We start from the raw sequence: 12,411 nt of genomic DNA on the forward strand, positions 1-12,411 counted from the left end.
TCCCTCAAACTTTGTAAATCTTGACAGCCTTCAAAGGCCAGGTGTAACACTCCTAAAAACCCCAGATCTGTGTTGTTCTGAAAGAGTGATCTGATCCTTTTCTGGGTGCTTCGTTTAGCCTTTGTAGCCTTTACATTAAGTACTGAAAGTCAATCTTCAAGTCTTGCTACACCTCAGTCACCCCAATCATGTGATTCCAGTCCTCAAAAACTATGTCTCAAGCCAGAGGTCTGCTTTGGATCAAAGCATCAACCCTGAAACACGACTTCTACAGATTAAAAGGCGCTGGACTGGAAATGTCATTCTCTTTCAACTTTGGACAGACGCTTTTAAGGCATTATTCACTGAGAGCCGAGAGTATGTATGGTCACATAACATCATCAAGAAATCAGAAATAATGAAAAAAAAAGTATTTTAAAAATAAGTGAGTTCCCCCTAACTTGCATATACAGTACAGTAGTGTCCAAAAGTGATATTGGGAGGGTGACGAATTTGTACTGAGACATAATACTTACTCGGCCAGGCCCAGAATAGTCTCTTTCTTGTACTGGTTGTCATTGCTAAATCTCTGGACATCGACCCCACGGCCAAGACCCTGCAGCACCTGAGCTTGAGTGAAGTCCGTCAGTCTCTCACTGTGAAGACGCAACTGACCAATCAGAGCCTCCAGTTCCTCATCCTTCCAATCGCGTCCAGCATGGTCTGTCACATGCTTGGTCACAAGACGAATCAGCTCTCTGGGATCAGCCTGCATGAAAATGAGACATCACTGAATTGATAATGTTTAAAGGATGCAGTTGACAAAAAAATGCTCTCGCATGTTTAAAAGTCCCGTTCTTTCTGTGTTTTTGAAGCTTTGATTGTGTTTACAGTACGCAATATAACATGTGTTCATGTTTCACGTGTAAAAAAACCACTGTATTTTTCACACAATTTACTTATCTATATAGCGCTGTTTTCACTGTCCTCAAAACAGTCTGATGTCTTCCTTGTTCTATGAAGTCCCTCTTTCAGAAATACGTAACTAGTTCTGATTGTGTAGTTTGCTTAATGTGTTGTGATTCGATAGCAGCTTAGCTTGCCGTTAGCTTAGCTGGCGACTGACGTATTCTTGTGGGCGGAGTTTAGTCAAATTTTATTGACGTAATTGAATCGGGAAGTAGAGCGCTGTAGTCCAAACCATCCGTTCGCTGTAGGCTTTGAAAGGCAAATTCTGTTAAAGAAAATATATCGCCTGGCAGTGAACTTTGAGCTTTAGCATTTTGAAGGTATTATTTATGCTATTATAGCAACATTACACACTAACTAGCGTTTAAAAATGGGATCAAAAAGAATATGACACTTAACTTGTTTAATATCGTTTATCTACAGATTTAATTGAGATTTTAAAACCCAGATGTGGAGATGTTTGGAGCAGACTGCTTTGTCTCTGATATCAGTACAGCGCTACTTTAAATGGTGAAATGATTATGCTAAACTCATAAATAATAAGAATTCAGAGTAATCCAGTTTCCCGCATAGAGAAATGAACAGGTTAAGAGTCTTGACAGAAGAAGAGAGCATGAAATGATTATACACTAATCTATATGGAAATGATTACAATGAGTGCGGTAACAGATTGTGATAATAAAAGACTGTGTGGGATTGTGTATTACTGAACTTTAACCATTACACAGTACATCTTCTGACAATGTGGCAAGTAAAGATAAGAAAATAAAATAAATTTGGAGTTTGGATGCGAAAGCCGGAAAACGCCACGTCAAAAATGAGATAAGAATATTGACCAAGTGCTCTTGGTACGTAGTATACTGTACGTTCAAATACAAATCCACATAATCTCAGCCAAAGAGCCTTCGGAAATATTAGTTTGTTGGCAGAATCCAGTAAACACCATGCCCCTTTTTCAGCAAAGTCCTTTAAATGCCCCAAAGAAGAATTGGATTAACGCAGTGCATGTATGAGTTGTATTTCTAGGCCCTATGAAATCAGTTGATTTTTTTCACAAATTCCGTTTTTATTTATTCTCAAATTCTGTTTTTTATTTTCATTTTTCTGGATTTTGCTTTTAATGGTTAAGGTAAAACACCACAGTTTTTCAATATTTTACTATGTTCTTACCTCAAATTATCTTCTTTCAATGTGTGCACTTAATCTTTGTACAGCACATCCTGAATGTGTTAGCATTTAGCCAAGCCCCGGATCCAAACTGGGATGAATGTAAAAGCCACTAAACACTTCCATGTTTTCCCTATTTAAAGACTGTTACATGAGTAGTTACACGAGTAAGTATGGTGGCACAAAATAAAATGTGCAATTTTCTAAGCGGATAAAAAATGAGAACTATATTTTATGGCAGAAGAGTACTTAGTTTGCAGCACTTCGACCTCGGCGCACAGTAACATCAAAGATTAGGTGCACTCACTGAAAAAAGATAAGTATGAATTAATTTGTCTAAGTTAAGTTAAGAACATAGTAAAATATTGAAAAACGGTGGTGTTTTCCACAATTTAACAACAATTTACTGAAAGTTTTATATAAAATTACATAAAGGCCAATGTATTTTGGCTGTTACTGTAACCGCAATACACTATAACAATGCTACTGACAATCAACCAGTTTATTTTTATCTTAATCATTATGCAGTGTTCACACCAAAAGCGGTACAGGTGGCAAGCACGAGTGATTTACATATTAAGTCAACGCATAGACGCGATTAGGCATCCTGCGGCGCGGTACTCCGCTGAGACTCTGCTCGCTTCCTGTAATCACCTCACTACTACAGCAAGGTGGAATTACGCGGCGCGGAAATCCAGCGAAGTTCAGATTCCATTTTTTCCAGAACTCCAGCGTTTCCCGCCGCAACGCTCAACTCGCCAACCAATCAGGACCTTGCTGTAGTAGTGACGTGATTACAGGAAGCGAGCGGAGTCTCAGGGGAGTCCGGAAGCCCCGCCCATAATGTGAATTTCCGCGTGAATGTCTCGAAAGACTAGAATTTCAAACTCAAATGTTCAAGCGTCCAACTATGCACGAACAGAGAGTTTTTGCCGCCTCTACCGCGGCTGGTGTGAATGTACCATAAGACTATACTCGTCTTACTTTACAAGCATCTATATTAAATGTAAATATATAAGTTATGAAATTATCTGTCAACAATCTATGATCACAAAACAAAAATGTTTTCGCAAATTTCCTTCACTTTATTTTCAGATTACTGAAACCACATCAAAACATTTGCATTTGAAAATGACTTATAATAGGTTTTAAAACGACTGAATAAAAAATTGCCAAATTTCATGACATTCCGCATTGTACAGTAAATTCCATTTTAATGCTTGGATTCCGTTATCCCGTCCGTGTTTTTAGCATCGTGGAAATCCTAGGTCTCTAGATTTTCACCTGGTTAAAGGAGGATTTAAGGAGGCTGAATTTTTGCACTTCAATGTTACAGTATCTCATGGCAATTCGTACGTATTTCACCAGGTGGCTAATTTGTATTGGTTCTTATGACCACATTCATACATTGTTTAATGGCATTTTGTGCCTTGACAGCTACAGTCCCCATAAACTTTCATTCATTTATAATTATGAATGATCTTAACATAATTTTTTTTAAATGGTAAGGATATTCTTTAAAAAAATCACTTATTGGCCCCATTACAGAAACAAAGTCAGGTTTTGGAACAACACGAGCATGAGTAAATGACACAATTTTTTGGATGAACTATTCCTATAAATAATAAAAAGGCACAAGAAAATAAAAACATTAAATGAAATGAACCACAGCAACAGAGTGAGAGACATGTTAAGGAAGATAAAGCACGGAGCAGATAGAAAAACAGTGGGGCAATAAAAAGACACAAGTGGCATATCTAAAACGTGTGAAGATCAGACATGATGGATGGATGTGGCGAGCATTTGAACACCATTTCAGAGACAAGCTCTATCATGATAAAACATCTTCATCCAGCCATTCTCTTTGTCTCTTGTACTTTGTCTTTACAGAGTGACAGTCCAACCTCAAGCAAGTCTAACCCTGTAGCATATCTGTCAATTCACATCAATCTGTCAGTCTCTCCAGACCCTCTCAGCTGTTCACACCTGCCCTCTGCTTCATGCACATGCAATCAGGCTTTCCACTAAAAAGCCGTGCTTTTGCTTGTGCACTGCAATAACTGAAGCTGCGCCTGATGCGCTCAGGGATTCGGGAGGGTTTTGTACGGTAATTAACGTTAATGATGTTAAAAGACCTTTTTCAGCAGGTTAATGCACATGGGTTGCCGCACATTTCCATGCATCCATCGCAGTGAGGTAAAATTATAGGCTTATCACACATTATTTGTACCTTATTTTCGCAGGTGTGAGGACAAAAGTGCAAAGGTGGCCCGTTCGATACCACCTTGTGGGACGGTTTCTGCGGGCAGTCTGAATACAAATGCTTCATTATCGAGACTATAAAATAAACATTTCGTAAAATCGCAAATAAAAATACTGCCAGCCGGCTTATTTGAAAACAGTCAGTATTGTATGTGCTCCCAAACACCTATTTAAATGTAATTGATGTGTAGGTGGGTCAAATATGTGCTTCAAATGAGTTAGTACGTGTGCGCCGCGCGAGTGTTTACTGGAGGCTATCATGAATGGTTAGGAGGCGTTCTCAATCTATGTACCCAGCGGTTCGGCTCGACAATTATGCTAAGCAGAGTTTTGATTCTACTTCTATAATGCAAGAAACGCTTGCATGCATACAGCCAAAAACCTAAAATGTGCCATATCCAGACGAATACGGGTTAAAAAAAAGAAAGACGTCTGCTTAAAAGGATTAAAGAATGGTCTACTGGTCCCTAATGCACAGAGAGAAAAGAACAAACACGTACAGTACAGATTGTTAAAAGGAACATCTATCAACATCAAATAAAAGGCGGATGACTAATCACTGCATCCTTGCTGTTACACAGAATGCGATATTAAATTACAAGCTCACTTTGCTTATGACAGACACTGCACACGGTGTAAATACGTCAATCGTTAATAATACATTTATGAAAGCTACGATACCCTTGTACGTGGAACTCAAAGACGAATTACCATTTTATAATAGACACATGCGAGATGTTATTTTATATACTGTAGGCGAATAATTGGGTGGCATTTGTGCTTTAAAGGAAAACACCACAGTTTTTCAATATTTTACTATGTTCTTACCTCAACTTAGAAAAACAAATACATACCTATCTTTTTCAAAACGTGCACTTAATCTTTGTAAAGCGCGTTGTGAATGTGTTAGCATTTAGCCTAGCTCCATTCATTCCTTAGGATCCAAACAGGGATTAATTTAGAAGCCACCAACACTTCCACGTGGTGATTTTTAAGCGGATAAAAAATTTGAACTATATTGTATGGCGGAAGAGCACTTAGTTTGCAGCACTAGGTCGAAGTGCTGCAAACTAATTGTGGGTTCACACCAGCAGCATTTGAGGCATCAAATTCGTGTCTACCACGTTTAGTCATTCGTAAAATTCTAGTCATTGAGACATTCGTGCGGAAATCCGCGTCATGGGAGGGGCTTCTGCAACTCCGCTCGCTTCCTGTAATCACGTCATTACTAGAGCAAGCTCCTGATTGGTTAACGTGGCGCGTTTTTCCACCAAAGTTCAAATTTTTCAACTTGCGCGTTTCTCGCAGCAATGCTCAATTAGCGGCATTCGTGCAAACTAGACGCGCGGATGAGACTGAATCGCATCTACCGCGCTAAACTACTCATTCGCGCCGCTAGACCTCCAGACGCGCATCAACACGTCTTTACATTGACTTAACATTGAAATCACTCGCGCTTGACGCCTCTACCGCAGCTGGTTTGGCCAGCCAGATAGTTCTTATTTTCATCCCCTTAAAAAATCGCCACGTTTTATTTTGTGCCACCATACTTACTCGTGTAACTACTCATGTAACAGTCTTTAAATAGGGAAAACATGGAAGTGTTTGGTGGCTCTAAATTCATCCCTGTTTGGATCCTAAGGAATGAATGGGGCTAGGCTAAATGCTAACACATTCACAATGTGCTGTGCAAAGATGAAGTGCACGCATTGAAAAAAGATAGCTATGTATTAATTTGTCTAAGTTGAGGTAAGAACATAGGAAAATATTGAAAAATTGTGGTGTTTTCCTTTAAAACATGATTGTACGTTAAAACCCCACAGCAGGTCGGCAATGTTTTCGAATTAAGACATGCACTGCTTTTCATATCAACAGAATAAAAATTGGAAAACAACGCTGGTTGGAGAAGAAACACTTGCTCACTGTTAGTCGGGCGTCACAGTACAACAGGATCATGGTCTCGTTCCTACACCAAGAATATAATTATGCACTTAGATTTGAAAGAAACATCTTGTTGGGCTTAATTTGCAATGCAAAGGCAGCGTGCCGTTCGAGATGAAGCAGGATTCATCCACGGGCCTGGCTGCATGCTCCTACAGACCTACTTAGTTTCAATAACAACACTACGTACATATGCCGTACTGATGATGTCTGAGGGGGATCGGCTGAATGCCGAAGAGAGCGAGATATGATGGGCGAGAGAGAAAGAGAGATGTCTCAACAGAAAGATTATGTGTTATGACACTGAGAGAGGATTTAAATAAAGAGAAATAAGGATAAATGGATTACGGTGAAAGAGATGAGTTATGAACTGACGAGGGAAGTAAGAAAAATAAGCAAATGAGGAGACGGATGGATAAAAACACGAGAATTCAAAGAGGTACAAATAATGGAGATGTTTAAAGCTCGCCTTATAGCTCATCTGCTGAATAAACGACTCCTCCAACGAATATCATTAAATCCAAAGCATAATGTCAGAAAACAGGGCACTTTGAAAGAAAGAAAGAAAAAAAAAAACAGAAGAGAGCAAAATATTATTTTCTCTCTATCAGTGGTAATGGACTTTTTCTACCATTTAACCAAAGCCACATAAAGGACCATTACAACCCATTATGAGAGATGTGTTTGTGTGGACATATGAGTCAGTATATGGTGTACAAAAACACTGGCCACTTTGTACCTCAGGGTTCCTTGGAAAAACACTTTGAGTGCACGGGTGGGCAGCATGTGGCCGGTGCACTGTAACCTTCAAACCATCAACAAAACAATCATTTCCCTCCATGACCTTTCTATTGCTCTTTATGTACACGGTCATTCAAAATTTCTGTGAGCGTATTTTGAAGGAAATGGACGTGAAAGGTATTAAAAAAGGAAATGTTCTGGGAACAAGCCAAATTGTTAACTTGAAGGGCTTTCATTATTGCATTTGCTGCCAAGTCACAACCAGTACGTTGCTAAAAGCACAAACGAACAAAATAAAGCTTTTTTGTTAGCTCGGCAAATGAAAAATCCCTTGAAAATGGTAGACATTAGTTTTTAAAAACAACAAATTATTTTCAAATGTTCATTTGTGATGAAAGACTTCAAGATATAAAATAAATGCCACTTTTGCCACATTCGATCTGGAAACTGGGACACGAGATGCTGTTCGCAATTTTTGTGAAAGCGTTACAAAGTCACAGTACTGATTTATATTCTTCACACTGCAATATAATTACAAGAACATTTCCTTGTGTTTCCTTTTTTTATGTCTTTAAAACTCTTCTGCCTGTGGCAAAGCACAGAGCTGATAACTAAGTGACAGCTCTCAGAGATGAGAACTGCAAACATTTCGTCTTTCACTATTGAAATGCTCACAAGAGAACGAAGTTTAATGACTTCTCTTCACAGAATTAGCTTGCAGATCTAGTTCATTAAAACAAAAAATCGTCCAACTGCCAAACATGTGTCAGCAGCAAAAATCTTCACTACTGTATATCTTGGCAAAAATCGAAAAATAATATGAGGAGCAATATGAGATGCAAAAGCAGCTGAACGACACTGCCGTCAAATACGAGATAATTATATTAACCGAATGTTTTAAGCACGTATTATACGATCATCAAATACTCAGCCTCGGGTCTTCAGAAACACTTCAGAAACGACCGTGGGTCACATTTAAACTTGGGTCCCCTTGTAAGTACTTGGAGCTGGATGCAACCCAAATGTGGCAGTAACATGGATCACAGCGCCCCCTAATGTGTGGTTCAGTTTCTTCATTTTTTCTTTCTGACTTTCATCATTGGCAATGTTTCTAGTTGCATCTTTACTGATTTTGTTTACTGTTTACTATGTTTTGTTCAAAGAAGTGGATTTTTTTCAGAAAAACTTAAAGGAACAGTATGTAGGATTGTGGCCAAAACTGGTATTGCAATAACAAAACTAGTGGCTAAAACTGGTACTGCAACCACACAGCTAGTGGCCAATACACAACATGACAACATAAACATCAGTTGAGGGCTGCAAACTCCACTTTTTACATGACAACATCCTGTCAATACCACTGTTGTCAGTGATATAAGTATATGAAATGAACATGATTTCTTAATGTCTGTTGACATATCAGGCCATTTTATGATTAATTGATATACATTTCTTACATACTGTTCCTTTAAAGAGTTCTTGCCTAATAAGCTTGCGTTCCCATTTTGCGTCTAAAATGTGGTGCTTTCCTCTTCTATCCAACGTACTTTCCGATGCGACATTCTGAAAAGTTGAAGTATTTCCAACTGGTTGCGGCACTAATGCGGCTGGAAAAAAAGAGCATGACGCGACTGCGCTGCTCTTTATGTGAGCACGCTTGATGTGCATCTACATTTAAACAAAAAAAAAAACATATTTGCACACACAAAAGAAACGAAATGTGTACATCCCCTTGTAAGGTTTTTGCAGCAAAAGACAGTCAAATTTGTTAAAAACCAATGAAATGACTAAAGTGAAATTGTGAAAATAAGGCATTTTTTAATTACTGACTAAAAACCTTTTTCATTGCCATTAAAGTGAAATTACAGATCCTAAACATAAGAGCCTAATAAAAACAAGAATTTACAAGAATTTACAGATGCACTTAGAGAGTTTATAGAGGCATTTAAGGGGTTTTTCATCTAAACGTATCATATTTTAGATATGCATTATATATACAGTACTGTGCAACAGTCTTAGGCCACCATGCCAGAATTAGATTAGTTGTTTTTGCAATGTTATAGTGATCATATATAATTGTTTCTCCGTCTCTTTAATAGAATACAACCAGAAAATACAGGAAATGTGTATATAGTATTAAAAAATGATAAAAATGTAAACTGATGTGTCAAGTTTTTAGGGTAAACTCCCCTTTCACTTGAGCAATAGCAGGAAACAGGGTCTCTTAAAGGGATAGTTCACTTTAAAATGAAAATTCTGTCATCATTTTCTCATCCTCATGTTGTTCTAAACCTGTACGATTTTTTTTTCTGATGAACACAAAAGTAGATATTTTGAGAAACGATGGTAAACACACAGCAGTAAGTGACCATTGACTTCCATAGTAGAAATAAAAAAATATGATGGAATTTAACGGGTACCGTCAACTGTGTGCTTACCATCATTTATCAAAATATTTTCTTCATCATTTATCACAATACTTCCAAAATATTTTTTTCCTACTACGGAAGTAAATGGTCACTTACTACTGTGTGTTTACCATCATTTCTCAAAATCTTCATTTGTGTTTATCAGAAAAAAGAAATTCATACAGGTTTAGAACAACATGGGGATGAGTAAATGATGAAAGAATTTTCATTTTAAAGTGAACTATCCTTTTAAACCTAAATAATCTTGTATTTTCGGTTTGTATCTTAATAAAATAGTTTGAAAAATAAATATGGATGGACAATTAAAACTTCTAAAACAACAAGTCTGGTGGTGGTGGTGGCCTAAGACTTTTGCACAGTACTGTATATATTACATTAGATATAAAAGCAAATTAAGTAAGATGTGCAAACAAATGATGCTCAACCTTTCTATGATCTTTTAAAGATATCTTGAGTGTATTGCATATGTGCATATTACCCCCAACTTAACCCTAACCCACCCTAACCCTAACCATGTCTAAAACACATTTAACTTGGTTTGATATTTTGTATTATATAATGCACAGACATCTTGTGTGTCATTGTGAGACCTTGTCCTTCAACAGCTGTAAAACTGGTCATGACTTCACAATGATTTTGAATTCGTTTAGGATTCACACAATATAACAGCCATATAAATCTCAAACTGGACTCTCTTAACATAAGATTCCGATAAACTCGTGACTCGCACTGTGAACCCGTAATGAAAGTTCAAGAACCATTATTTGCTTACCACAGTTTATAGGTTTTACGAAGCGCTACCGAACTAACACGTAAGCGCTGACCTTCGTGCTGAGGAGCGATAATGAGGCATTTTTGTGAGGCTGGTGGTCAGGATGAACCCGGCATGAGGTGAAGAGACGAGAGACAGAAACCCTGTAAGGGACCTTCCACCTCGTTAACCAAGAGCTCTCAAAGTGAACTGAGAGGAGCATGCATCATTATAACAGAGAGAGAGAGAGAGAGAGAGAGAGAGAGAGAGAGAGAGAGAGAGAGAGATACCGCAGAAAGAGATGCTGTGGTGCAACGGAGGGTGAAAATGAAAGATGGAATTATGATAATGGAACAGAGGCGGAGAGGGCGGGAAAAATGAGAAAAGTGGCGCTCAGAGAGAAGATGCAAAAATCGTAGGCAAGCGGTGCAGCTCTGTCATGTGTAATGCAGATAAACCTGAAATATTACAAGAAAAGGAAATGGAGTAACGGCGCGGGAGATGTGCGAATGAGGTAGAACGTGGAGAGGAAGAAGAAACCAAGAAAGTGAAAAGGCTGCAATACCTTTTTATCAGCCCATTTCAAGGTGAGAACTTTTATTGTGTCGCTAATGAATTCCGTTCTTGACTCGTGTAAGTGTTTGCAAACTTGCTAAAGCGCAAGATAAGATGAAGGCCCGGGGAATGGAGGGTGAAACAGAAATTTGTATTACCTAATCAGGTCTATAAAACCCAGTTCCTATTCATCTGTGTTTCATTTCTGCCATAAAAGAAGAATAAAATCCTGCATTCTGCTGATATCAGGGGTATTTCCGAAAGGCCATCAATAAAGAAATAAGGTGAGTTCACATCATCTACTAGCAAGGGTTAACTCGCTCCTACTAACCGACCACACTTAACCCCTTGGTACAGTATGCTTACCCTGTAAAGTGGGCTGCACTTGTCTTTGAAGCAGGGTGCTAGTCGGGAGTATATCTGAAGAGAGTAGTAATACGCCGCTAACTGGAGAGACAGTGCAGATGGGGGCTGCTTCTCAAAACACAAGTTTGCATCCAACACCTGCAAAACAAACAAAAAAGAAGAGTCAGGTTCAAAAGGCATTCACATCCACACTCAATGTCAATAACAAATTGAGGTTTTATGGGTGACATGTGCAACTGTGAGCCCTGGCTGTGTCCGGCGAAGCGGCACAGCTGAGAAAATGCAATTTTATGTAACCAGCAGTGACATCATGCAGCAACTACCAATTGAAATCGAGATATTGATGTAATCTGTCTCATGCATGTACTGCATACTCTACTATATACAGAGTTTCCCGCAGCACTTTGCAGTTCGGGCGCCCCGCCTAAGCTGGGAAACCCTACCGCCCGCCTTAACTAGGTCGAACAAAAAATAATATTTCGCTGCACAAAAGGCCATCAAGTCCATCTCGGAGAATTGCGCAGACGCACTTTAGACCGCGAGCATGCACGCGCGCGGCACACGGCCAAATGAGAGAAAGACATGGTCCGTCACTGGAGGATAACTAGTAGCCAGTTAATAAAACATCTCGGAGAATAGCGCAGACGCGCTTCACACCGCGAGCGTCCACGCGCGCCATACGACCGAAATGGTCCGTCAACTGTCTGGAGAATAGCCAGTTGATAAAACGCGTGTCCGTGAGAACCTGTTTTGGGTTTATTTAAAGCGTAACTAAACCCCTGGTCAGAGCCTGACTCCACCCACTGGCAATATTTGAAAAATGCAAGAAAAGTGGGCAGATCCCAACGGAGATAGAGGGGACGATCTAAGCTCATACAAAGTGTGTGGCGTGGTGAGCTTGAACCTGCTTACGTCACGAGTTATGTTTTGGACCCAACATCCATTAGAAAAATTCAACTGCAGTAGCCACCGTTCAACCTGAAGAGGGCAGCACTCAGACGTTTCTACACCATATATTGTAGTATTGAAACACTTTATATCCAAATGTCAAAAAACTTACTAAAATCAATGAACAGCACTAATAAAGCATCATTCTTTCAGATCATTAACTAAAAAAAGTTGGTTTAGTTACTCTTTAAGCCTGTTATTGTATTAGTCCATATAGTTCTTGCAAATTTAAAGCAAGTTAGCTGGTGATTTTTGTTGTTTGAGCAACCTGCTAGCTCGATTGCACGTGCCTGTTGATTCGAT

At 38.9% G+C, this 12,411-nt stretch overlaps 1 protein-coding gene across 1 annotated transcript in view; it reads right to left on the minus strand.

Annotated features, from left to right (window-relative positions):
- nbas (NBAS subunit of NRZ tethering complex) overlaps positions 1 to 12,411 on the minus strand; it is a 243,595-nt gene that overhangs the window by 105,600 nt on the left and 125,584 nt on the right. Inside the window, exons 40-41 of the mRNA XM_055186828.2 lie at positions 11,161 to 11,298; positions 516 to 748 (exon numbers count right to left, since the gene is read on the minus strand). Coding sequence (XP_055042803.2) covers positions 516 to 748; positions 11,161 to 11,298 — 371 coding nt within the window. The remainder of the gene's footprint in view (positions 1 to 515; positions 749 to 11,160; positions 11,299 to 12,411) is intronic.

The sequence above is a fragment of the Misgurnus anguillicaudatus genome, chromosome 18 (genome assembly GCF_027580225.2).
Source record: "Misgurnus anguillicaudatus chromosome 18, ASM2758022v2, whole genome shotgun sequence".
NCBI classification, from domain to species: domain Eukaryota; kingdom Metazoa; phylum Chordata; class Actinopteri; order Cypriniformes; family Cobitidae; genus Misgurnus; species Misgurnus anguillicaudatus.